General features: G+C 63.4%; 1 protein-coding gene across 2 annotated transcripts; it reads right to left on the bottom strand.

Moving 5' to 3' along the window:
- Positions 1 to 354: 354 nt before the first annotated feature.
- Positions 355 to 27,097, bottom strand: DLGAP3 (DLG associated protein 3). 2 transcript variants are annotated; one of them, XM_048327114.1, is made up of 11 exons: positions 26,998 to 27,097; positions 7,583 to 8,660; positions 6,464 to 6,666; positions 5,862 to 5,976; positions 5,519 to 5,753; positions 4,687 to 5,027; positions 4,493 to 4,578; positions 3,380 to 3,804; positions 3,048 to 3,139; positions 2,706 to 2,849; positions 355 to 2,322 (listed from the first exon to the last, which is right to left on the bottom strand). In XM_048327114.1, the coding sequence occupies exons 2-11, from the start codon at positions 8,603 to 8,605 to the stop codon at positions 2,104 to 2,106; spliced, it is 2,883 nt and encodes a 960-aa protein (XP_048183071.1). In that variant the 5' UTR covers positions 8,606 to 8,660; positions 26,998 to 27,097; the 3' UTR covers positions 355 to 2,103. The 2 variants fall into 2 exon arrangements, with proteins under 2 accessions (XP_048183071.1, XP_048183072.1); XM_048327115.1 differs by lacking the exon at positions 26,998 to 27,097 and having other exon boundaries at positions 5,862 to 5,928; positions 7,583 to 8,605.
- Positions 27,098 to 27,240: the final 143 nt, after the last annotated feature.

The following is a 27,240-nucleotide window of genomic DNA, read 5'->3' as shown; positions in this document are numbered from 1 at the left end:
AGCCACAGGGAGACGTCCATGCAGGAGTCACGAGGAGCGTCACAGAGAGACATCCACGGGGGTGTCACAGGGAGTGTCATGGTGGGAGACTCACGTGGGGAGTCACAGGGGGAGTCACGGGGGAAGCCATGGGGAGAGATCCTCTGAGAGACACCCACAGGAGGAGAGCCATGGGGAAAGTCTCACAGGCAGAGACCCCACTGGAAGAGACCCATGGGGAGACCCGTGGGAGGTCTCCATGGGGAGATCCATGAGGAGACTTGAAAAAGGCCCTCTCCCACCCTACGGTCACCAATTCCCCACCCCTCAGACACCCATTTCCCACCCCACGGACACAAAAGGACGGGAGACAGGTGAAAGGCGAGCCCGGTGCCGGCCATGTCCCCGCAGGGAAGTGGCCGCTGGCCCGGAGTAACCAAAGTCATCTTTATTAATTGCGGCGGTTCGTTACAATAAAAAGGGAGCCACGTGTCACGGTCACTGCACGGCGCTGGCCAGGGTGGGGGCCGGGGACCCTTCCCAGGCACATCCCTAAATCCGGGGTGCAGGGGGAGTGGGGTGGGGAAGGGCCTTGGGTGTCTGAGTGGGCGCTGCCGTCACGGAGGTGTTTAGCACCAACGGACTCCCAGGAGCGAGGGACTCCAGCGAGGCGTCCCCCAGCTGCCTCTGATCCCACCGCCCTGCCTGAGGGCCTGGGCGAGGTTTGGCCCCAGATTTTGGGAGCTACCTGGCACCCACTGGCCCTGCCCTGGGGGGTGGCTGGTGATGCTGCGTGGGGCTGCTGGCGTGGCAGGGTGAGGGACAGAAGTGGGGTCCTCCCCCCTCTGCCACCAAAAGGGACACTGAGGGGGACAGGATGCTTGGAGAACGGGGATAAGGACAGGGATGAGGCAGATGCAGCCTCCTGCCCCACCACACTGCTCTGCCCTGGAGGGGACTCTCCACCCTGTTCCTGGCTCTGTGCACAGTGATGGGGGAGCTGGGAACAGCCACATCCCAGAGTGTTCCTTGGCCCTGAGAGGCATCAGGTACATGACAGCCCTATCCTGGGGTGTCCCATCCCCACCCCCATCAGGGGAAGGTGTGACCCTCTGAGGGGGTCTCTAGCAGCCCCACACTCAAGGGGCAGCTGCTGGCCATGTCCACACTCCCATCCCACCCACTGGTGCCAAGGTGTGGTCCTTGTTAGTGCAGGTGGGAACGGGCTCACTAGAGAAGCATCTCCCACCTGCAGCAATGCACAGGGACATTATTCCCTGTCCCTGGCTAGTGCCACATTGCAGAGGTGCTCCCAGACTCCAGGCTGGCAGGAGGGAAGGACAGACAGATGAGGGATGGACTGAGGGGAAGGAGGACTGAGCAGGAAGGGGAGAAGCGCGTGACGATGCTCCGTGCGAGGGAAGCGGGGCGGCTCGCCGTGACCGGGGGTCTTTGCTGCTCTGGCCCGTCCCACCAGGCAGGACACAGCGCTGGTCACGTGTAGTTTCTGGTTTATTCCTTGGGTTATATTTATATATGTATATAGGGAAGGGAGCCCTGGGTCTCCACGGCACCTGAGCCGCAGGTGGGGGGAGCAGCGAGGGGACCCCTTTGTCCCTGCCACATCCCAAAGCCTCGTGCCGGCAGGGCAGGGCTGGGGGGCTGTGGCTGGGCAAGGACTGGGGCCCCTTCCTTGCCACACACCAGGGGATTGCACTGAGTACAGAGAGGCGGGGGGCCTGCCCGCAGCCCCCTCCCCTCCAGCCTGGCTGGGCCAGGTGCTGAAGGTCACCTCTCTTTGGGTTGGGATGCAGGGGCGGGTGTGCAGAAGGGCTGGGGAGTAGGAAGGGGACAGAAAGCTGGGACACAGCCCCAGGGAGGGCAGAGGGAGGGAGAGCCCCGGACCCCAGGAGAGGCTGGCAGGGGCATGCGGGCGGGGGGGCAAGGGGATGGGGCAGAACCGGGCTTTGCGTTCACCCGCCGTCGGATCCACGAAAGGGCTAAGATAGAAAAGAGAGAAGCTGTGAGTGGGGCCAAGAGCTGCCCCAGGGTGTCCCCGCGGCCCCCCATCACAGTGAGCTACGGCCGCGCCGTCCAGTCCGGGTAGAAAAGCGGAGGCTGCGGTCACAGCCGGGTCTGCGCCTCGGGGATGTAGATCTCGATGCTGTCCGCGCTCTCGGTGGCCGAGCTCTGGCGGAAGGAGGCCGCTCGCTTGGCTGCCAGGAGCCGCTTGCGGGCCTCCTGCCGCTGCCGGTCCACCGAGTCCAGGGAGCGCTCCTTCACCGGGTGCACCTTGGAGCGCGGCGGCTTCTTTGGTATCGGGGGAGGCACCTTCTTCTCCTCCTGCACAGACAACAGAGGCTTCAGGCTGGGACCTCCTGGGAATGGGCATCCCACCGGCCTCGCAGCAGCTGCTGCTGTGGGTGCCAAAGCCAAAGTCACGGTGAGAGGCTCCACAGACCCTCCCACAGGCTGCAAGGCAGGACTGCACATCCCTTCATCTGTCCCATGCCAGGACCCTGCCCGGCCCTTGCAGGCCACTGGGACGTATCAGTGGGAGAACAGCCCTTCTCTAACCTCATTTTTTCCCAGCTCTGTTTTTCAAGGATTCGCTAAAGCAGCCACCAGTGAGAGCCCAGCGGTGGTTTGGGTGCAGATGTGCTTGGGGACGAGGAGGGAGGGAGAGGTGACAGGGACGAGTGCCAGTGGCAGAGCCCTGCCCTTACCTTGGGCTCCATGATCTTCCACCCGTTGGCCTTGAGCTGCTGGAGCTCCCCGAACTTCATGCTGACATCCTCAATGGAGAGCTGCAGGAGGTCCCAGAAGCCAGCCAGGTCTTGGAAGGTGGGCACAGGGAATGCGTTGGGATCCTGTGGGGGCAGAAGGACAGAGTGTCATCCTCGTCCATCGGTGGGACATTGGCTCTGCTGGCCATGGGGCCATCCCACCCCCCGGTGCTGGGGGGCTCTGTGTCCAGCTCTCCTCCATGGTGGTACAAAGTCACTGGCTGAGGGTGTGAGACACCCCTGCCCCACCACAGCTGACCCCCAGCATCGCTGCCCACTCACCATGTTCTGCTGGCAGAGGCGGTAGAACTGCTGCACCTTCTGGGACATGAGGAGCTGGGCACTGCCCACCGCGCTCCGGATCTTCTCCAGGACTGGGGGGAGAGCAGACAGTCACGAGCAGCTCAGACCCCTCCAACACATCGTGTCTCTCCTCTCCTTCAGACCCCTCTAGCCCCAGAGGGTTTCCCGGTGTTTCTTGCCCTCACCCAGCCTCTTCAGCCATGGCAGGGAAGATGCTCCAGAGTGGGAGCATTGCAGGACAGTGACTGTGCCCCCCCAGCTCTCCAGGATCCCCAGCCCCTCTTTTCACTGCAACACCCCACCCGACTCACTCTCCTCGGGCAGGTCATAGTCCTCCGCCTCCCTCTCCATCTGCTGGCACCAGCCCTCCATCTTCTCCACCTCTGCCTGCAGCAGTTTGATGAACCACTCCCCATCGCGGTGGCACGGGGAGGCGCGGCCGGAGTCGGGGAGGCTGCGGGAGCCCCGCTCTATCCAGGCATCCCGCCGGGGCACCTCCACCGTGTCGTACTGCAGCTGGTAATCCTCGCGGTACGCCCACTGCCCCTGCGTGTGCACCGTCTTGTACACGGCGTACTGCCGGCCCGACTCGGGCTCCGAGGAGTGCCGCTGGAAGGGCCGCCCAAACTGCAGGGCTTTGTCCTCGGTGGCCACGGCCAGGCCGGTGAAGCCCTCGAGCTCCAGGTCCGCCTGCACGCCCGCCGTCACGCTGTTGGAGCGCTTGAAGCGCGCTCGCCTGCGGAGAGAGGGAGAGCGTGGGGACCCTCGCAGCCAGCAGGGATTGTCCTGACTCCCCCCCCCCCCGTCAGGTACCGCAGGGGCAGGGTGAGGGATGCCCACAGTCAAGATGATGCTGGGGATGCCGGGGTGGATCCCGGAGCATTCAGGGCCACAGGGACAACCCTGAGCAGCTGCAATCTGCCAGTCCCTCATCTCCTCTGCTCTTAGCTTGTTTCCATGGCTACCAGCACTGGACCGAGGATAGAGAGGAGCATGCACGGGGCTGCATGGGCACAATGCCGGAGCTCCCCTCCTGCAGGCCATGAAGGTTCTGGCACACCTGGCATTCCCATCCCAGCCAAAATGTCATGGTTAGCTGCAGAAGTGCCCAAAGGTTCATCTGCACCTGGCGTGGGCTCAAAGCTAAGGGCTGAGCCCAGCAGAGGAGACCCAGCACAGGGCAGGAAGAGGGCAGCCTCTTCCCTGGGCAGCAGAGAGGGCAAAGGGAAGGCCAGATCCTGCCCCAGGTGGGGGCAGCTGGCCTGGGATGGGTATGGTGCTGAGCTCTGGGGTTTCAGCCAGAGGAGAGAGGGAAAAGATGCTGTGTGGTAGTGGTGGTGTGCAGAGCTCAGGAAGCCGCTGGGAACCCAATGCATCAGTGCAGCGAGTGTGGCAGGTCTCAGCCCAGTCCAGCCATGTGGTACCTTTTGTCTTCCTCCACCTGCACCCCAATGGAGTGAAATTCCCTCTGGCTCCGGCTCTCCGTATCCGAGTCAGAGACGGCCTCAACCTGCCAAGGGGCAGAGGGAGCGCGCTGAAGGGCAGCCCCAAGATGCAGCGTGGAGGCTCAGCATCGCCCACACCACTCAGGCAGCCCACAGGGAGAAGCGGAGCCCACCTGGATGCCGATGGACGGACGCCACTTCCGCTGCCGAGCCAAGCTCCGCAGCTCCTCCCGGCCGGGGATGGCCTTGATGATGAGTGTGGAGGGCTTGGGAGCGGCGCGGGGCTGGACCGGGGGCAGGTCGAGAGCCACAGCCGTCACCTTGGAGCTCTCCAGGCTCTCGGCCGAGTTGCAGCGGGCCGTGGCATCTTTGGACCAGGCGGGGCTGCGGGCGACCTCGCTGGGCAGGTAACTCTCGTGGGTGGATTCGGTGCTGCTCTGCGCCGTGACGGAGATGAGAGGTTTGGCTTTGGTTCCTGGAGGGATGGGAGGTGGAGCTTTTCTGTAACTGAAGGCTGTTGTGGGAGAGGCGCAGGATGAAAAGGCACGTGAAAACACAGACACTTGCTCATTTCCCGCCACCAACAGGGGCCCCGGGGAATGCTGCCCATCTCCTCCCACAGCACGGGGCTCATGGCCCCACAGGGTTTGCCCCTAAGCTGGGTTAGATCCGGACTGGAGCTCAGAGGGGCTGTTTGGCCAGTTTTGGGGGTTCGAAAACACCCCAGACCCACACTGGCCACATTGCTGCAGCACCCAGCAAGGGGCAGAGATGGGGACAGAAGTGGAGGGAAGGAAGGAATGGCAAATGGGTGCTGGGGACACAAAGCAGCCCCCTGACTGGGACTGAGCCACCAGCAGGACGCTCACACCCTGTGCCGGGCACTATAGGGGTCGAGGGACAGGAGGAGGGCAGCAGCAGCCCTTGGCAGGTGCCCAGGTGAGCAAGCAGGGAGATGTGGGGGTCCCTCACGCGGCCAAGCCCTCACCACCCCCCATAACTCACAAGTGCTGGGCTTCAGGATGCTGCTGGTGATGGGCGGCCCAGGAGGGGCCGACATGGAGAAGAGCGAGAGGCAGTCGTCGTCCTGGGAGCAGCCCGCCTGGATGGCCCGCAGGTAGCTGTGGCTCCGCATGCGGAAGCAGCCGGGCAGGTCCAGCGCCTCCACGGCCTGCGACTCCACCTCGCCGAAAACCGACTCGCAGACAGCCTCAAACTGGTGGTTGAGCTCGTCATTGATCTGGGGAGAGCGGTGGGTGAGGCTGAGCCAGGGCAAGGGATGCTCAGAGCGACATCCACCACATCCTTGCCCCAACCTGCCCCGTGGCACCTGTGCCATGGAACGTACCTGGCCGGTGGTGAAGGAACGCCCGTAGCTCTGTCCCCGCGGGAGCATTCGCGGTGGCGTGCAGCAGCTGGGACAGTTACAGATATATGAATCAGAATAGTGCCTACTTGCAAACCTAATGAGAGACAGTGGGAATAGAAGGGATAGCACCAAAAGCAACACATTCCAGCAGAGCATTCGGAAACGCAGCCGCAGAGATGCTCCCGCCGGACACCGCTGCTGTCCTCACTCCTCACTGCCCCCAAAACTGTCACCCGCTGGGACTGGAGCACGTTCCAGTCATCCCCCTTTGAACATGCCTCTTCTCCCCATGCTCTGCATGTGGCTGCAGCAGCAGATCCCCCCAAAGCCCAGCACAGCCAGGTCCCCCCCAGTGCCCTGACACAGAGCAGGGACAGGGCTCGGCGCTGCTGCACTGGGGAGCACAGCTTTGAGCAGGGACAGTGCTATGAGTGGGGACGGTGCCGTGAGTGGGGACAATGCCATGAGCAGGAACACTGCCGTGAGCAGGGACATGCCACTTGTCCTCCCAGGGAGCCCCGGCCCATGGCCCCGCTGCTGCCTGCAGTGCTGGGACAGGGCCGGGAGGCAACAACCCTTACTTGGTCCTGGCCTGGTCGGCGCTGGAGGAGCGGCGGTAGCTGTCTCGCCGCGTGGCCGCCCTGGGCAATACTTTGGAGCTGATGTCCGAGTCGGCGCTGTCCTCGTCGCCCATGGCCTTGATGTAGCTGCCGCTGCGCATCCGTCGGCACGGGATCTCCCCGTCCTTGCCCGCCGGGTACCCGCTCCACTCGTCCTGCGGCACCTGGAGCAGGAAGCAAGAGTGGGAGGATGCGGTGGCCGGGGTCCCACAGGTGGGATGCAGAGCCGAGCCATGTGCCAGCCGAAGCCCATCCCAAGTCCAGCATGTGTGCCCGGCTCCCCTGCCCTCCCCACGCACCCCAGAGCTGCAGGGACAGACCCTGGGGGCTCTGACCCCTTTGGAAAGCCCCAAAATCCAGGAGAGCAGTTCCCTCCTAACAGGCACAGCTCCCCATTCCCACAGTGTGGGGTGGCGCAGCAGGTCCCACCTCACAGCCCCCCCGGCAGGAGCGTCTCGGCCAAATCCCACCCATGCCAGTACAGCACCCGCCTGACGTATCGGGCACCAGTCCCGCCACGTGCCGCTGACGCCAGCACCACGGGGTCCTTACAGGGCAGTGGCAGGGGGATGGTGTCCCCCAGGGCCCACAGTGAGGGTGGTGGGGCCGGCACCCTGCCCCGATGCCCCCGCTGCCAGCAGAGACTGGCCCTGGCCACCCCCACCCCCGGCCAGCACGGCATTGCTGCTCCCTGTCTCCTTCCCCCGGGAAAGGGAGAGAAGAGTTAATTAGCTTTTAATTGGAAGGGGGGTGACCTAGAAGGGAGCCTGGTGATGAGGCAGGCAGTGGCACCCAGCCAGGCACACAGGCAGGATAAAAGCAGCGAGAAGGGAGCAGACACAGGGCTGCTGGTGGCCCTGAGCTGACAGAGCTGGTCTGACCCCAAATCCAGCACAGGGCAGAAGGCAGCAGATGGGCTTCAAGGGGACAGCAGGGACCAGCACAGGAATGGGCACTGGCGACACGGAGCAGATCTGGAGCATCCCCACAGCACCCTAGGCTGCTGGATGGAGGGTCCCAGCCCTGGCTCACCCCATGGCATGGTCAGCCCCAGTCCCCTCGCCCTGCCCAGCCCCTCACCTGCAGGTACTGGTATGCTCGGTCTTTGGCCTTTGCTTCCTGAAGCATCAAGGTCTTCTCGGTGCCGCCGGCACTGGGGTAGGCTTCACGGGCCTGGCTGACGGTCATGGTGTGCCAGGCACTCCTCTTGAGCGTCTGACCATCCAGAGACATGGACATGCCGGCACAGGCCAGGCATTTTCCTTCCCCGCCGCCCTTTAGACTCTTCAAGGTCAAGTCTCTGAAGGCACTTTCGGGAGCGTCCACGCAGTACTGGGTGCCCTGGTCGGCGGCGTGCCGGCCGGACACCATGTAACTGCTGTCGCTGTCCAGGTTGTCGTCGGAGCTCCACCAGCCCAACATCTTGGACCGGTGCCGGGAGTCCACCTTACGGTCCTTGCTCTTGCTGCGCTTGCCATGGCGGGACTGGTGGTGGTGGTGGTGATGGTGGTGGTGGTGGTGGTGGTAGCCGTCCCCGCGGCCGTCCATCTTGGCGCCGTTGTAGTCCCGCTTGGCCGGCGCCTCCAGGGAGTGGGACTTGGCGAAGAGCTTCTGGACGGAGTGGACGAGGTGGCGGATGCGGCTGGGACTCTCGCTGCGGGGCTCGGCGCCGCCGGCCCGGGGGTACTGCAGCGTGTGGAAGCCGTCGTGGTGCAGCGGCAGCTGCTTCTCGAACTGGTCCAGCAGCGTGGGGGGCAGGCGGTTGATCTTGCTAGCAGGGTGGGCGGTCGCCATGCATTCGTCGCAGGAGTCGTAGGGCTGCTGCGCGTGATGCATCCTCGGGAAGGTGCTGCTGGCGCTGGCGGAGGGCGGCTCGCTCAGGGGCCCGCCCGGGCACTCGCTGGCCGTGCCGGGGCTCTGCGCCGGGCAGTAGGGATGCTCCAGGGAACACGGCTCGCTGGGGCTGAGCAGGTACGGCGGCTGGCCCTCGGGGCCGTGCGGGATGTAGTCGGCGGGATGCTCGCAGTCCTCTGGGATGCAGCGGCAGCGGTGGCCGGAGGAGGGCTGTGTCTGGCTACGCTCCCCATGGTAGCCCTTCATCATTTCAGCACCCACCCCATAGCGTCGGCATCTCGCAGGGATGTCCCTGCGGGCTCATCTGTGGGGACAGGGACAGGCAGAGTGTCAAGATCCCCTCTGCACCCCACCACCAGCAGAACACTGGGGCTACCTCACAGGAACCAGCTAAAGAGGCTGGGAAGCTTCCAGGGCCGGATTCAGCGCTGGGTGAGGCCCTGTGAAGCACCAGAATCCTGGCTCTCCTCGTGGTGACAAGAGCACAGCGCCCGGGCCAGGCACCGCGGGTCAGCCTCAGCTCAGGTGCTCAGAGGGGGCAGTGGGAAGGAGAAGGTGCTGCCGGCAGCGATGCAGGCAGCAGGGCCTGCAGACGGCGAGGGAGGACACGCTGCCATCAGCAGATCCGTGTTTTCTTCTCCGACACCAAATATTATGAAGTGTTTCTCCATTAGAAAGCGGCTCTGGCTGGGTTTTTCAGCCGTTGCGATTCACAGCACCGCTAATGAGCTGCTGCGGGGCGCGGGGGGGCCGCGCTCTGATGTCTCCATCCAGCCGCACATGGAGCTGTGGATGGAGACCCACAGTTCAGGGCCCTCCTGCCCTGCCAGTCCTCTGGATGGGGAGGCAGGAGCAGAGGTGGCTGTGCTGTGTGAGGGGCAGCCCCAGGCCGAAGCAGGAGGACGGACGGTATCGAGCCAGGCTGAGCCCGCGCCAGCCGCTGGAGCCGCCTGCACCCATGGAGGTTTGTGTGCCTTACGGTCCCTCAAAGGCTCTGTCTTTAGTTTGACTGTAAATGAGCAAATTACTTATTCTCCGGAGTATCTCAGCTAATTAACAGGCATCGTTAACACTCTTGTTATCATATTTGGGCAGGGTGCTGCAGGCAGCACGTCTCGGAGACTGGCTGCAGGGAAAGGTGACCGTGGGACGTTCCCTGCAGCATGTGGGGATCAGACCACGGAGACTAGAACTGAGGGACACTGGGAGGGCCAGGGCTGTGTGAGAGGGGGTTGTGTCCCTGAGCAGCCCCAGAGGGGAGAGCAGCTGTGGGTCCCCAAGGGCTGTGGGAGCGGGCCGCGACGGCATTTTGGCCCTGAGCAGCAGACAGGGCCCTGGGAACACATCTGCCCCAAGCCACCACCACCTTCCTTCCTGGCTTCAAGGCTGGATGGCTCCATCCTGCACCGCTCCCCACCCTCAGATCCCACTCCTGCTCTAACAAGGCTCCCTAATTGCTGCGTCTTAACCTGAACAGAAGGATGCTGCAGCTGGTACAGAAGACGCCTCTCCCCTCCCGGGAGAGCTGCTGCGAGGAGCAGGAGCAGCAGCGTGGGATGGAGCCGCCTCCTTGCCCTGGGATCAAGCAGCAGGATGGAAGGACGGACAGACAGACAGACTCCCAGCCCAGCTCTGCCTCCACGGGCTGAGCTATCATGTCCTGCTCGGGGAGGGAAGCTCTCAGTTGATCCAAATATTGCTGCCGCGGCAGCAAGAAGGAGTCAAAATATCTGCGTAGCCCGTCAGCACGAGCCCGCCGGGCTTTTGTGCTCAGCAGGTGCAGGAATTCAACAACACCGGAACCGCCGGCGAGGCAGCGCCGCAGCTCCCCCGCACCTGCGGAGCGCTGGCAGCGGGTGGGGACGTGCCGTGGTGAAGGATCCATGTCCCCGCTCACCAAGGCGACACGGGCGTCTATGCCTTGCCCAGGGACCAGCCAGGCTCCCTGAGGGCAACCTCGGGATGGAGAAGCGGTCGGGAGTGATCCTGTGGGGCTCAGCACAGGCAGCACAGCCCAGGGTCCCTGTTCCCATGTGCCAGCGGGGATGGCCACGTGCAGAGGATGGGAGAGGCCGCCCAGCCCGCTCCTCTCCCCTGTCCCAGGAGGGCAGTGTGGGCAGGAGGCTGGCACATGGGACTGGGGCAGCCGGCCAGAGTGTGGCTCATGGGCAGATGGCCGAGATGTCCCGTCGAAGGGCGATCCACTGCGCAGCGGATGGAGGGATTTGTGCCACCAAAGCACAGACTCAAGTCAGGGGGGAAAAAACCCAGCCCAGCTGAATTTTGTGCCATTTAACACCGGGGTAATTACCACCAGTGGGAACCTACCGCCCACACAATTATGTGCTAGGATAAACTGGAAGAGCATAATTACCATTACAAATAACTCACTCCTTGCCTTTATTGCATCCAGAGCCTGGAGAAACTCCCACCAGCGGCTCCCCACCACCACCTCCCTCTGATGTCTCTCCCCATTGCGAGGGTCAACACAGGGAGGAGAGGGGCTCGTAGTCCCTGGTGCTCCAGGCCGTCCTGAAATTCAGCCTCCTGCTTAATTTCCCATAGGAGCACTTGGCAGAGACAGTTCCACTTCCCAGCAGCTCCCCATGAGATCCCTGCCTTGGAGGCAGCGCCGTGCCGAGGCCCAGGGCTGCAGGGATTCAGGGCAGACCCATCAGGAGCCCAAGTTTCCCTGGGACCTCACAGCACCCAGGATCCTCCCATCTTTCCTCCAGCTCCAGGAACACCAGTGGGGAGGTGAGAGGACATCAAAACCCCACCACAATGTCTGGGTCTGGCAAACTTCCCTTACACAGGGCAAGACTGGGTTTTCCAACATTTCCAGGTCTAACCTCAAGTTGATGGCCCTGCACTCGGGGAGGTCCTGGCCCGCTGCCCTTCCCCGGCAGCCCCACCATGGGTAGCCCATGCCAGGGTCCCAGTGAAGCCTGTTGGTGGCACTCACCGCCCGGCGCTCAGGGGGATGCTGTCCTCATGGCCCTGCCAGCAGCAGCTCTTCCACGCTGGGAATCCCAGGGGCAGCAGGCTCTGGGGAAGGAGCAGGAGGGAGATGAAGCCAGAACAAGGGTGTTCCTCCCCAAAACCAGCCTGACCCACCTCCCTGTGTATTTTTTATCAGCCCAGCCTTCCATCCTCCCCCGAGGCCACCCCACACCAGCGCAGCAACGGGGACAGCTCCACACGGCCACAGCCACGTGTTTCACCCAGTTTAGCCCCAAAACCATCCCCAGTCCCATCCTGTTATGCAATTCCCTGCCAGCGGGTGCCGGAGCTGGCCCAGCGGCCACCTCGCCATCGACTTTCATTTGCTCCGGATCCGGCCGCTCGCTCCACAAAGCCTCCTCCCGCCACCCCGGCTTTCCAGCATCAGCAAAGGGACTTTTTCCAGCTTCCAGCCTGAGAGAGGCGCGAGCTCGGCCCGTTCTGCTCTGCAAATTAATGCGAGGTTCTGCCAGCTTGGGTCCTGCTGGGGACCTTTATGGCTTGGGATGAAAGCAGGAGAGAACAAACACGCAGCGTGAGCGCCCGGCACCGCGCGCGAGCTGGAGCCGAGGAAAAAAAATAAAATAAAGTGGTTTTCCCACTTAGGGGCTGAGCAAATTTGATCTACGGTCGTCGGAAGAAAATAAATATGGAATACCGCCAGGTCATTTCCGCCGTGCTTTTAATCTATTTACTCTTTCCCAGCTCATTGTAAGCGACAAGGGTTGTGGAAAGCAAACATTTTATTTTATTACTAATTGCTCTGTTATTTTATGAGGCTGAATTAGTAAAATTTACTCAGCCTGGAGGAAAAAAAAGAGGGGCTTGGTAAGATATCACCTAATTTAGCACAGAAAGGGGAAAGGGAAAGAGAAAGGTGAAGAAAGGGAAAGGGGAATGGTGAAGAAACAGAAAGGGAATAGGAAAGGAAAGGGGGAATAAAGAGAGGAGAAGGAAAGAGAAAAGGGGGAAGGGGAGAAAGGAAAAGGGAAAGAGGAAAACAGTGTGAGCAGGATGCAAAGATCACAGAAAATACCCTGGCTGCAATCAGGAAATCAAAACCAATTACTGTTAATAAAAGAAAACAGAGCAGCTGCAGGCAGGCACTGCCTGCAGAGGGCTGCGAGGGGCAGGATCCAACCGGGCACCACTGGAAAAAAGGGATGAGGCAAGATTTTTAAAAAGTCATGAAAGATGAACACGAGCTGAGGAACTGCAAATGTGAGTGGAGAAAGAAATGTTTACCCAGGCCACTGAGAAGGGCCATAAGCACCGCGCTGCCCAGCACAGCCGGCTGGGACCCCGACAAACCTGGAGGGCTCTGGCACCCCAACAAATCTGGGGAACCTGGCACCTCCACAGAGCTGGGGTGCTCTGGCACCCCGACGTAACTGGGGGGCTCTGGCACCCCGAGGCCGGGGGCATCTCCCCTGGTTTAGCCCTGCCGTGGGACGTCCTTTCTTGCTGAGCACAGGCGCTTCCCAGGCACCAAACCCAAACCCACGGTGCCCCAGGGCTCCAGCCCGGCACGGCCGCCCCGCTCCACCCGCCGGGAGGCTGAGGACAGGCCGTTCGACGGGCCGGGCACGTTATTAAGCACATGATTAATTTTGGCACCAGCCCCAGCTGCCTGACAGCTCCTTCTCCAGGGCTGGGAGAGCGAGCGCAAGAGGTGCTGCCTCTGCTGATGCAGCGGTTGGTGGGATGAAAAATCCTGCAATGCAGCACTGCTTCTTAATGAGCCATTTGTCTTTGAGTCTTCTTCACTCATTACCATGCCAGGAGAGGGATGGGAGTTGCCCCACGTCCCCATCTGAGCAATTACTCCTGGAGCAGAGCGAGGAAATACGGCCACGACACTCCCAGCTGCCAGGGATCTCGGCACGGCCGCCAGCACTGGGACTCCCCTCCACAACACCAGTGACTCTGGCTGCTGCCACCACAGGGGGAACAGGAACCCCCTTCCTGCACAGCACGCACAGCACAGGACCACCCACCCTGGCCCCAGACCTGATTCTCTGGGGGCAAGAGCCGTGCTGCTGTGCCAGGTGCACAAGGGAGCTGGAGCATCCTGGAGCTGCCAAGGCAAAGCCAGCGGAGAGAGGAGTCTGGCACTCCATCCCTGCAAAGCCCAAACCCAGATCATGGTGGAAGAGCCACATCTTCAAAAGCCCTTTAGGATGGGGAGCACCCAGGCCTGGCAGCCAGATCCCAGGAAGCCGGCTGAGAAGGAAAGAGGTGGCATGAGGAATGGGCCATGGCAGCATCCCTGTGGAGGTGCCAGCAGAGGAAGGGCTGGCTGAGGTGAGAAGCTCCATGGCACAGGCACCTCCAGCCCCCTTGGCCCCGCAGTGATGCTCATCCTGCCCACAGAAGCCAGGACATGGCACATGGGACATCGACTGCCAGAGCTGGGACCCCACAGCCAGAGCATCAGGAGTGCAGCCAACTGTGCTGGGACACCACCCTGGAGGGACCCCCAGGCCAGGCAGGGCTCCAGGGACCCCAGCTGGCACAGGGTTCGTGGGCACTGCAGCGCATGGATGAGCACCCATCACCGGTGATGCCCACGGACAGCTCCCCTCCCATGGACACTCTCGACATCTGCCTGCACTGCCTGGGGCCAGCGGCAGCCGACACTCTCCTCCAGTGTCCTCCAGGGCTTGGTGGGAAAGGGGGACACACAGGTGACACCGGGGAGCCCAACGGGACGGAGACGCCACAGCCTGATTTCACCTGCAGCAAAGGGAAGGGACGAGCAGGGACATCCCCCTGTGCCACACTCACCCTGGGGGCTCTGCCCACATTCCCACCGGGCACTTCACTCCAGGGACCAGCAGTGCCCCAGGCGGGCGGGCCATGGCAGCCCCCTCAGACCCTGCAGCTGTGCCAGGGGCCCCAGCTGGCAGCGGTGCTGGATGAGCCCCATTTCCCCATCACCCCCATTCTTCCCTCCCACCCGCACGGAGCCACCAGACGGGCCATGCTGCCGAGGCTTAAAGAGCCACTTACCTCCTGGCCATGCCGTGTAATGACTTAAGCCAGGGATCACTCCAAAGCCTCTTTGGTGATCTCGGGGCAGCACAGCCTTAGCACTGAGCATGGGAGCAGTGACAATCTCTGGCCACCCCCTGCCCATTCCCTCCAAGCCCCTGGGGAGGCTGACCCTTCCATCCCCAGCTTCACTCGCACTGAGCCCCCGGCAGGCTGGCACTTCCATCCCTGCTTTGCTCCTGCCAGGTGCTTGGCTGAGCCAGGGCTCTCACCTGCCACCAGCGCTGGCTGCTCCTCATCCTGCTTTCCCCGGCACGCGGCACTCCCCGCTCCAACCCCAAATAACACCCATCCCAACCGGTTCCCTTCACAGCACCGTCCCCTCCCACGGCTCTTCCCGCAGCGGGGCCGCAGGGGCCGGAGTTTCCAGGAACGGCGAGGAAGCGGAGCCCTCGGTCCCTGTGCCAGCAGGGATGCTCCGGGCCATCACGTCCCATTCCCAGGCTGCATCCCCTGGGGCCAGGGCTGGGATGAGCACAGCGAGCCCGAGGCGTGGCACAGCCCAGCTCGCCAGCAGAGGACTCAAACTGCCGCTTTAATGGATGGGCTTAATTTGCAAAGCTGATGAAAACCTAAATATTTAAATACATAATTCTGCACAATGCTCTTAGCGCGGGGACAGAGGGGCGGGGGTGCACGGCTGGTGAGTGAGGACACGGCAGGCATGGGGGACACTCTGGTGGGACCACCTGGATCACCTGGGCAAGGGCACCTCCATCACAGTTTGGGGACCACCCACACCCTTGTCCCCGAAACCAGCAGCACCCGCAGGATGGGTGCCGTGGGGTGCTCTGCTGCTGGCACTGGAGACCTGCTCCACCACCAGAAGCATCCCAGAGTGAAATGCGGGGAAAGAGGAGCGTGGTCCAAGCTGAGGAGCTGTGAAGGGCAGCAGATGAGCCCCATGGAGATTACACCACCGATATTCCTGCTACAACAGCTTAGAGATAAAAGAGATTTGCAGGATTTACCAGCAATACAAATTGAATATTTAATTTTAGCTGCAGGGGAGGAGCGGGGGCTCATCACGGGGGTGCACAGAGGTGTGCAGGTGGTGGGCCTGGAGAGGGGTTTCCAGCTCTTGGGGGGAAAACTGGTGTCAGGGCTGTCCCCACAAGCCAGAGGGGCTGGGCAGTGTCACACCAGTGGGACCGGACACCCTCTGCCCAACCTACCCCTAATCCCACCAGCCGCTCACTGGCTGCCAGCTGCCTGGTACAGCCTCTGACAGCACATGGGAGCTCCTTCAGGATCGTCCTCGGATGAACCACGTGTGTGGGCCCGGCACCAGGGATGCTCTGGGGGTGCCCAGGAGGGGTCCTGACTCCACACGCTGCCCCTGGGCCAGCCCTGAGCCAAAGCGTGGCTGCTTCACTGTGCTCCCCTCTGCCCTGACCAGGATGTATCCAACAACAAAGCTGTGCCTGGGCGAGGATGTCCCTGGATGAGGCTGTAGCAATGTGAAAAGAAGGCACATGGACTTATCTCCCACATGAGGCCATTTGCCAGCCAGGACTTTGCAGGGAACGGGGCTGGAGGCAGCAGGGAAGGAGGCAGATCTGAGTATCCTGTGGGATGGGGTGGAGAAACCCCCAAGGGGACCCAGCCACCCTCTACAAAGCCAGAGCAGGGACAGAGGACAGGCAGGAACAGCCCCCTGCCAGCTGCGGGAACGGGGCTGCTGGCTGGCCCCAAGCCCAGCACGGGGTCCCCATGGTGCCACCGAGCCAGGTGCCCATCCTGGCTCACCACTCCACGGCCCGTGTGCCATGCTGGCACGGGTGCCAGTGCGGGGCAGGCTGGGGGAGGACGGCAGAAGATGAATGAGGGAGTCGGGAGGCTAATGGCATTGTCTGGAAAGTAGGTCGTGTGCTGAGCAAAAAGATATTTATATCAAAGCTCGTTCCCCCGCAGAAGCTCCTGAGCCGGGTGCAGGCAGCACCACGAGCCCATGGCCACTGCTGCACACCCCTGTGACACCCGTGTGGCACCCTCATGGCACTCCACACCTTCACGGCACCCCCTGCCTGGCCCCACGCCCAGCTCTGGCTCCCTGGACACCCACCAGCCCCAGGGCTGCCCCGCTCAGGGGTGGCAATGCCAGAGGTGAAATCATCCCGATGCAATGGGAGCCATGGCAGCTCTTTGCCTTTTGCTGACTGGCTGCAGGCAGCGGGCACTGAATGGTACCAGGTTATTTTTATTTTAATGCAACCTTTGCCAAGGTGTGATACTGCCCTGGGCACTCCCCAGATGGGCACAGTCTGCCCAGGACGGCCACGGCGGTTCCTGCCCAGCCCAGCCTCATGCCAGCTGCACCTCTCCCAGCACCCAGCTCTGGCCATGCTCCTCACATCACCCCTGACCTGAGCTTGGGCCAGGTCTCAGCCTTGTTGCAAAGCTCGGTCACCTTTCCCGCTGGGAGCAGACCTATGCTCCAGGATCCCTCCCTCACACCTCCAGCCTTCCCAGAAAAGCCAAGAAGTCATCCCAGAGAGCCCAGATGGAGCCAGTGACAGCCACGAGGTTTTGTCCCCTCTGGCCATCTGCCCCAGGGCTGTGGGCATGACCCAGCCAGCAGCCATGGGGCCATCCGGCCCCGCTCTCCCGTGCTCATCCCCATCCCACACCTGGCAGCCTGCGATCCGGCACGGGAGCAGGTTCATTTCCCATAATAGCTGTGTCGGCTGAATTTACAGCCTCACTCCGAGTTATTAATAATAATGGCCTCACTCTTAAGTAGGGCTTTTCATCTGCCTCAGAGCCCTTTCCAGAGGACGTCTGCAGCATTATCACCATTTTATTCTCGTTTCAGTGGGCACAAGAGTGAGATGGAGAAGGGGCAGCTGATCCGTGGTGTGGAGCGCATGGTCCCATGGAGAGCCTGGCCACAAAACCCCCGGGGAGGCTGGAATGCCAAGGGCCTGTCGGGATGCAGCCACGGCGCTGAGGCTCCTGCCAGCCATGCCGCGGTGATTTACACCGGCAGCGAGCCCGGGCCCTGCCGCACGGATAAATCCACTTCAGGCAGCAATAAACCAGCGTCACCACATCGGTAATCCGCAGCGCTCCCACTGCCGTGAGGAATCCAGGGGCAACGCACATGTGCCGATAAATCCTGGACTTGCCTCAGCAGGGAGGTCCCTGGGGTGGAAATCCCCGGTGGAGCCGTGGCCGGAGGGGTGGGTGCAACCAGGCTCTCATGGGAGATGCCCGCAAGGGAGACCCTGGGGATGGATCCAGCACATGGGACTTGCAGCAGCCACGTGGGACCGAGGACATCCCCGAAACACCCCCTGCATGTCCCCCCGTGATGCCCACCCACCCCGGGCGGCTCCGGTGTCTCCCTGCCGTGTGCCGCAGCGGGGCTCGATGGGCAGATTTATTCCCCTGTAAGAGAGCTTTGATCTGAAGTTATTTTTTGTTTACTAGCAACAAGGTATTGTAAATACATCTTTGCTGATAATTATAGAGTCTGGGCGCACACCTTAATCTCCATAAAATATCAGATGCTACAATTTGCCTGATTTAATGAGATTGGAGGCTGATAAGCCGCTGAGGTAAGCTGTAAACTTGGGGGGGAGGAGGGAAATGATTGCAAATGTGCTAAACCGCCTTCGTCCTCCTCCTCCTGCTGCTGTTGCCACGTGCCCAGCCCGGGAGCATGTGCCCAGCCCCGTAGCCCCCTGCCCAGCTCCCGGTGTGTGCCCGGGCTGCGCCACAGCAGTTTCACGCAGGGATGGGCATTTAGGGCAAACTGAGCTTTTTATACAATTTACCTCATTAAAACTCCAAGAGCTGTGTGCGGCACCGGGCTGCAGCCGGGGGCTCTGCCTTGGCACACTCTGTTCCCCACGGGCCCCACGCCATGCCGGGGGGAGGCAGCACAGCCCGGGTGCCAAGCCAGGTCCCTGTGCCAGCCGAGGTGTGAGGACAGGGTCCCCAGGGGCCTTGGGGGCGCGGCTGGGCTGCACGGGCAGGTCAGGATGCACTCGTGGCCATGCGTGTCCATGTGGGTCCAGGTGTGTCCATGTGGGTCCAGGTGTGTCCAGGTGTGTCCAGGCATGCACAGCCCTACCTGCCACCACCGGCCATGCCAAGGGCAAGCTGGGGTGGGGGGTCCGTGCTGGAGGGGGCTACACACCCAAGGCCACCCACCTGCGTGAGTACAGCCGTGCCCTCGCCACGTCCCTCCGCAGACGCGAGGGTCTGTGGAGTCCCAGGTGCCCGGGGTGGGGGTCCCCTCCTGCAGGGATGGGGGGGGCCCTGCCTGGAGAGCAGGAGGCTCCTCCCGGTAACGAGCAGCACCGTTTCCACAGCAACCTTAAAGGCCCACAGCTGCCGCCTCACGCACGGACCGGCTGTGGCGTTTCTGGGGGACACCCAGCCCGTCCCCCTGCCCGGCACCCTGGCCTCAGACAGCAGCACCCCGTCCCCACACCCAGCAACCCTCAGTCCATCTCCCCCAGGTGGCACCTGGGCTCACCCACAGCCCCCTCCCTGCACTGAGACCCCAAAGGGTGCAGACTCCTTGCACCAAGAGAGATGGGACCCCCCAAACCAGCCCTGCTCCCACCCCCACGTCATGAGGAGCCAGTGGTGACCTACAAATGTCAGGCTGATGGGTTAATTAATTTCCCTCTTCCTTGGGCTGTTATCAGATGGAATCAGACGTCACCTGAGACTGTTAATTGGGCTAATTATTCCAGTTTCAGATTTTAAATAATTAGTTACTGTTGACTCCAGCCTGACTTCCGCAATTTTCTAAAAAAAGGTCAGATGGTTCCTGGAGCCCCAAACCCAAGAGACAGGGTGGAGGGACTGCAGCAGGGGCCAAGCACACCGAGACCCCTGCACTGGCTGTGGACACTGGGGACAGCCCAGTGCCTGGTGCTCACACCAGAGCTGGCAGGAGAGGGATGTCCTCTGCCTCAATGGCAACGGAGGGAAACCAGGAGGGGGAAGGGGTCATGGAAGCTCAGGGTGAAGGGTGGGGGGTGGGAGGGGGCCCATTCCTCCCTCCCTACCGTGGCATGGTGACAGCTGCCTCAGGCTGAGCTCCCTGCCCAGGCCGAGCCACAGTAACCCCCCCCAGCAGTGCCCAGGTCCCACCGGGCACCTCATCCCTCCTGGTTTGACTTCCCAGGGATGAAATCTCCAGGGTTTTCTACGATTTTCCCACAGGTTTTTCCAGTGTCCAGCACCAAGACACACTCTGGGCACTGGGTAGTGGGCACACGGGCAGCACCTGCCCTGCAAAGGCTGACGGTGCCCAAAGCAATACCTGGTGCCCATGGGCTCCCCACAGGGACTACCTGTCACCTGCCCAGGGCATTGAAGAGAGGGACAGGCTGGGCAGAGGGACAAGCAGAACCAGCTCATCCCCAGGCTCATTCCCTCAGGAACACCACGCTTTCTCCCAGCCTTGTCCCCGCTATTAATAGCCTTCACTAGCCTCCTCGGGAGCCATTTGCATATTTGATTGCAACTCCGGGGCGGGGCAGGGCCCTTCAATCAGCCGCTCCCGCAGTCTCATTTGCATGGGTTGACATTTTGTTCTGGGAGCAGTGACACCGGCACTGCGGTTGGGGACACGGTTCTGGGGGGCCGAGGTGGGCACAGTGTCACCAACCAGCTGCTCCAGGTACTTCCCATCAGCCAACCTGCGCCTACCGGGGAGCACCAAGCAGGGCCGGCAGCCCCTCCCTGGCTGTCCCAAACCCGTCAGGGAGTGATGGAGCCTTGGTGGCCCATGTCCCCACGTGCCCTGCTCTGCCCTGCCCCGCTCTCCAGCCCGACTCACAACAACCCGTCCCTGTCCGACCTGCCCGGCAGGACGATCAGCAGCGCCCGGTGGAGGAAAGGCTGTGCCCAGCCCAGCGGGCAGGGTGTGGGGGACGGGCACACCTGAGGGTGGCAGGGCGTGGGGTGACGGGCACAGCTGTCGATGGTTTCCCGTCCCACCAGCCCTGTCTGGAGCTACCGCACATCAAAGGCCAGGGGCAGGGCGGGACGTCCCCAGGGAAGCGGGGGGACCCCGAGCCCCAGCGCGCCCGTGGGCACCCCCGGGGGAGCGAGGGTCGGGACCCGCCGCGGCGCCGCCTCTGCAGTTCGGACCTTCGGGGAGCAGCACCGCGGACAGCGCCCGCCGGCGCCACCATGGCCAGCGCCACCATGGCCAGCGCCACCATGGCCAGCCCCACCATGGCCAGCGCCACCATGGCCAGCCCCACCATGGCCAGCGCGGCCACCATCGCCACCACCAAGGCCACCACTCTCACTATGGCCACCACTGCCACTATAGCCACCACTGCCATTGCCATGGCACCACCGCCACCATGGCCACCACTACAAACTCCCACCACGATAAACTCCCACCACGACCACCACCGCCACAGCCTCTACAGACGCCACTGTGACCATGGCCACCACTGCCGCCGTGGCCACCACTGCCACCAGTGTCACCACACCGCCCAACAACATGTGCCACAGGCGGCCGTGCTGCGGCCCCGCCGCCAGCCCCTCTCGCAGCCCCAGGCCAGGGATGTGCCAGACAGCAGCAGGAGCAGCCGGGCGGCTCCAGGGCCCTGGAGCTGTGTCCCAGGACGCCCTCGCTTCCCCCCTGCTCTTGGCATCACTTGGCAGGAAAAAACAAGGCAGGGTGAGGCATGGGATCAAGCCTCAGGATGACAGGGATCAGGAGAGGGCTCTGCTGCTTCCCTCACTCCTGCCTCAGTTTCCCCTCCAAGAAAACACTCCAGAGATGCAGGTTTGTGTCACGGAGAGGCAAGGTGCTGGGGGAAACCACGGAGAGGTACGGAGGGACCCAACTGCCACTGTGACTGTGCCAAGGAGCTAACTGAAGACAGCCAGGGCTCGAAGCACAGATGTCAGCACCGGCTGTGCCGCTCCCTGGCAGCGGGGCCGTCTGGCAGGCAGAGCTGGGGCTCCCCGGCTCCATCCACGGACCAACACACACACACACACAGAGGGGACCCTGTCCCTCGTGTACACAGAGGTGCAGCCCTGCCCTGCTCCCTACACCCGCAATTAACAGCCTCCACTCAGCACACCCTCTCCCCCAACGCACATTGCTCCCACCCCCCCCAGGCCCAGCACACACCCCCCTGCAACACACACAGCCCCCAGCCCAAGCAGACACTCCCCATTGCACACAGCCCCCAGCCCCAGTGCACCCCCCTCAATGTGCACAGCTCCCGGCCCAGCACACACAGCCCCCAGCCCCGCTCCGCAGGGAACGGGAGCAGAGACCTGGGGGCTGGGATCCCCCCATCCCGGTCGGCCGAGCTTCCCGGCTGTGCCGAGGCTCGTCTGAGCGAGGGCTGGGCGGGAGCCACAGGCTGCATACTGAGGCGAGAACGTGGCTACCAGGGAGTAGGGCTCGGCCATGAAAGGGTTAGGGCTGTGGGCTGCCCGGGGGCTCCCGCTCTGCCCGGGCCGGGGGGGCTCGCTGAACTGGCACAGCTGGGCACAAAGCAGGGCTCTCCCAGGACTGGGGCTCTGCAAGGCATGGAGCCCCCTGCACGGAGCCAGGCCCTCTCCCCTCCCACCCACCACCCCACTCACCCGCCGCTGCTGCTAAGCCATGAAGTTGCCGGCCTGGGCTCGGCAGGAGCCGGAGGATGGCCGCGGCACAGCGGCTGGATTCCCTCTGATCCTGCAAATTCCCTGCGGGCTGCCCATGCCGCGGCCAGGCCGCGCAGCGAGGCCGGAGGCGTCCCCGGGGTCACGGCCACCCACGGCAGCGCAGCGGCGGCGGCCACGCTCCGGGCGCTGACACCGGCACCGGCACCTTCCAGCCGGCGAGAGGCGGTGGCGGAGCCGTCGCCCCCGCGCGCTTGGGACACACCCACGCGCGCTCCCCGGCGCGCTCGGCCACCCCCGCGCACCAACACAGCCCCCGGGAAGGGGCTGCCCACGCCGGCAGCGCCGCACGCCCACGCACCGCCCCGCACGCCCAGACGGACACGCAGCCCCGCACGCTGATGGATGGACGGACACCCGGCCCTGCACACCCAGATGGACACGCGGCCCCCCACGCTGATGGATGGACGGACACCCGGCCCTGCACACCCAGATGGACACGCAGCCCCGCACGCTGATGGATGGACGGACACCCGGCCCTGCACACCCAGATGGACACTCGGCATCTCAGCACCGCTGCATCCCCGTGCGCCTGGACGACTACAGGGCCACGTGCACCTGGCTGCTCCCACTCGCAGCGTCCCACACGCCTGCCACCCACTCACTCCTCTGCACCCCACAGGCACCTGAGCGCAGCCCTCGCCCCCACCAGCTCCCCACACTCACACCTGCTGGCTGGCACCCACTGTGGTTCCCCTACTGTGGGGCTGTCCGCAATGTCCCCCCACCCAGAGAGGGCCCAGGGGAGCCTGAGGCAGATGGGTGTCGTGACGCAAAACATGAAACATGAGGTCATCCCTCAGCTCAGCTGCACCAGTGGCACTGACCTGGGGTGCATCAACCATCATGGGGTCTCACCCCAACACCACATCTGGGGACACCAACCACAGCAGGGACAGCCACCTCCAAGACATACAGTGTTTCCCCAGGAGCAGCCACTTCACCATTCCCAAACAAGTGCCCCAGCATCCCCTGTGCCACCACAGCGCCTGCCTCCCTTTGGGAAGATGAGAGGTTCCCCAGGAACGGAACATCAGCAGGTTCTGTCACACTGGGACTTGATGCCTTCAGCTTTTGTAGTCCTCTCACTCCAGTGCAGCACCCCCACATGCCCACAGACAGGCTGTTCTCCCCCTTCCCTCTGCCCACCAAAAACTTCAGCTAATTCCCATCCCCAACATCCTCCTGCAGGAGAGGGCCATGCAGGCAGCAAGGCCCCATCACCACCCGCTGCCCGGAGCTGCCAATTTAAGGCCAACCAGAGTCCTGGTGAAACACTGAGCGCTGGCAACCACGCCGCAAACATCTGCTCTTCCAACGGCATCATGATTCACAGGCTATTAATTGGGGGTTGGCAGCGCTGGGAACTGTTTGCATCCCCTGGCTTTGCCCAGAGCCACAACTCGCTGCTGACAAGGTCTAGGTGCCGGAGATAGAGCCAAACCCAGCAATGCACCGGCCGCAGTGGAGCCGCACCGGGACCGGCCGCGAGGCACCGTGCCCAGCTCCCGCACCAGCTGCACGGACGCCCGGGAGCGACGCAGAATGAACCCCAGCAGGAGTGGTGCCCAGTGCTTGGCAGGAGTAGCCAGAGCCACAGTGCCCGCCGGAGCCGGGTGGCAGCAGGCAGGCTGCCTGCTCTGGCACGGCGGGTTGGTGGGTGCTGGGGGTGCTCTTCAAGTCACTGGCACCGAGCATCGCTGTGTTTCCACAGGGTCTCCTGGCTGCCTCCACACGAGGTGCCGAGCCACTCGCTCCCAGGGGTACTGACTTCAAGGGGAGCCACAGAGCAGACCCTGCTTGTGCAGCACCAAACGAAGGCTGTGGGGAGCTTCCAACAGCAGCCAAGAGGAATCTGAATTCAGAAGCTGATTAGAAACCATGTCATGGCTTCTTCCCGCTCCAGCATTTGGGGAGGAGTGAGCTGGGGGGCGACGTGGAAAATCTAATTAGGATTGAGGGCAGGTTGCAGAGGCTCTGACATGGGCACTGCAGGAGCACAGCTGCTTGTGGGAGGGGGACACTGGGTGCTGCAGCACCCCTGGCCCCACAGAAAGGGGGAAAGTACAAATTAATTCTCCTTAATCCGACGGGCACTTGCTCTGCTGCCACGTGCCGCAGCAGCTGACAGAGAGCAGCCCAGCCTCCCTGCAGCTCAGCTTGTGGGCCCGTGGTGGCCAGGCCCTCTCTGTCCCCTTGCCAGTGACACTGTACAGCCCTGGGAACGAGCTGCTGGGCAGGGCAGAGCGAGCAGAAGGGGCTCAATCCTGCCTGGTTTGGAGGAGGTGAGTGTGGAGTGCTGAGCTGTCTGCCCTGTCCATGGCTGTCCGGGTGCCCCCCCCCCCCCGTGCTGCTGCTCGTAGAAGGACCAGGCATCACAGGGCCATTGAGATGGCCACGATCTGGAGGCCACTTTGTCAGAGCAGGCTTTACACCTGGTTCTTGGGGATGGCAAAGCCCAGAGGCCAGGCTGAAGGGGCACTACACAGAGTCTGCAGCACCAGGCACCGCTCTCCACATCCCCCTCCCCTCACCCTCCCCAGCACCTGCCATGCCCTGTGCCACCTGCACCACAGGGATGTCCTCCCTGCTGCGAGGAGCTGCCACCTCCATCCACCCCATCACCAGGGTGTCCCCCGGGACACGTCCAGCCGCAGCCCCCGGCCCCCTGCCCGCCCCGTGAGTCCCCCGCTGCTGGCACGTCTCGCCTGCTATTCTTAGCTCTCCAGCGCTGCGCTCTCCCAGCAATGGCACCGTATATTACTATTATTGCTGGCTGCCAACGTCTTGAAGCAGGCAGCCAGGATCGTGATGGGGCTTCCACACCCCTGGTGACCTGTCATTCGGTCCCTGCTGGGCTCTGGTCTTCAACAGGCTATTTCAGGAAATCCAATTTGATGTCCAGAAGGAGCACAAGCCACACATTCAGCCCCTGCGCTGGATCCAGGCTCCTCCTGTTTCTGCTCAGATCCAGATTTTAGCTTCGCCCATGTTGGCAGTAAGGGCCAAGAGTCACCTTTGGCTCCAGATCCAAATTTCTGGCTGGGTGGGATCCAGGGTTTCGGCTCAGCTTGTTGGAGAGATGAGAGCGTCTGCAAAACCTGGATCTGGAGCCCCAGCCCCCACCGCAGCAGCACCACCTGACCCATGAGACCCCAGCACAGGGCCTGATCCTGCCCTTGAGGGTGGGCAGAGCTGGGGAGACACACAGCAGCACAGCCGCCAGCCACCTACACAGGCTCTGCATCCCACAGGTCCCGGCCTGGCTCTGCCTCTGAGCTACTGGTGGGGAGGCTGAAGGAAGGGCCCCCAAGGAGCTCCAGACTGGGCTTCCCAACACCCTCCACTCCTCCCATGCCTTGCCCAAGCTGCTGGGAGCCAGGTCCAGCAGGAGGGCTGAGAGGGCTGGGGGCTGCTCCTCCAAGCCCACACGGCACAAGCCTTGGCACTTGGGAGGGAGATTTGGGCACCAAGCTCAGCACCATCCCACCCAGGCTTGGAGGGGGGACACCACGGTTTTGTCACCCTGTTCTCTGGAGCAGGGATGCCTGGAGCTGGTCCTGGTGCCCAGGCTCAGTGGGGTAACAACACCCAGGGCAGCCCCAAACTTGGCTCACACCAACACCTTCCCACGTCAGTGCTCCTGCCACCCCCACAGCCAAAAGGGGCCCCTCCAGGCTCGGATGCTCCACGGTCACTTTGATGGCTATTTCTGCATTCCCAGCCCTGCCGGCGCTGTAATAATGCTTGAAAGGGCTGACATGCTCCTTCCAGCCATGCCCATCTCCCAGTGGCCTTCCCCCTGCTCCATCCCTGCACAGACAGAGTCCTCAAGGGCCGGGAGCCATGGATGCATTCAGAGGGACAGTGGGAGCACGGGGGTGAGAAACTGAGAAAGACCAAAAATTACATCCATTTCCTAAAGGAGAATCTGCGCTGCTGACCGGATCCTGCTCCAATTTACACCAAGGAAGGCTGGCTGGTCCCAGCCTGGATTCCCACGGGGACAGCCAACACCCACCACCCGGGCTCTGTCCCCCCTTCCTGGCCAGGGGATCAGGCAGGGATCGGCCGTGGGCAGCGCAGCCCTGGACCCCGCGAGGGAGGTGACATGCGGGGCTGGATGTCACAGGATGGAGAGAGAGCAGCGGTCCCAGCTGCCAACTTGCTCTGCAGGTTTGGCACAGGATGGAGGGACCAGACCGGCTCCTCCAACAAAACCCAACAGTCTGGGGGAAGGAAGGCGGCGGCAGGAGGGACACCCAGACTCGGGGCCCCGAAGCTCTGCTCGCCTGCCAGGGTTGGACCGTGGCGCCTGGATGAACGGTGATGGGCACAGCTCAGCTGGTGCCCCGCGCCAGCTCCCGGCACTCGGCCGGGCATGGCGCTCACACCCAGCGGCGCACCCCCGGCAGGATGGGGAGGGAGAGCCCACTGGGCTGGGGAGGGGTCCTGGGCCTGCCCCGAGCCCTCTGCAGCGGGAGAACGCAGGATGGCTGGCGTCGCCATCCGGGAGAGGCTGGAGGGGCTGCAGATTGTGCCTCCCTCTCCAAAGCCTCGGGCAGCAGGAGATGGGGATGCCCGCCGGCACCCCTTCTCCCGCACCCGCCAGGGAATCCTGGCGGAGCTGAGCACCACGGTGAGACGCCCCCGGCCACCCCCCGGCTCCCTCCTCCACCATCCCCCTGGTTCACCCCCGGACACCCGCTCGGCGGGGCTGGATGGGTCCGCAGGTGACACGTCCCGTTCCCGCGGGGCCGGTTCCGCACGGCTCCGGCGCCACGTTGGGGAGAGCCGCCCTCCCGCACCGAGCACCGCTTCCCCCCACCCCCATGCTGGGCACCGCGATCCCCGGGGACCGGCCCCCCACTCTGCGCTGGGCACCGCGGTAGCCCCGGGGCCGCCCCCGCCGCTCTTACCCCGCACCCGCCTCCTACATCCTCCGGCGGCTCCCGGGCGGTTCCCCGACGGCCCGGCGCGGCCGCCCCCGGCCCGGCTGCTCCCGGCCCGGCTCTGTTGGGCTCGGCTGGTCCCGGCTCGGCCCGGGCCGGCGCCCCGCGCGTGGGAGCGCGGCGGGCGGCAGCATGCGAGTGGCGGCGGCCCCGCAGTGCAGCGCGGGCGGGCGCGGAGCGGCGGGAGCGGAGCGGGGCCGCCGCGGCGCC

The sequence above is a fragment of the Corvus hawaiiensis genome, chromosome 23, assembly GCF_020740725.1.
Source record: "Corvus hawaiiensis isolate bCorHaw1 chromosome 23, bCorHaw1.pri.cur, whole genome shotgun sequence".
NCBI classification, from domain to species: Eukaryota; Metazoa; Chordata; class Aves; order Passeriformes; family Corvidae; genus Corvus; species Corvus hawaiiensis.
The sequence above is the reverse complement of the archived record's forward strand: the minus strand, read 5'-3'. Positions and strand labels throughout refer to the sequence as shown.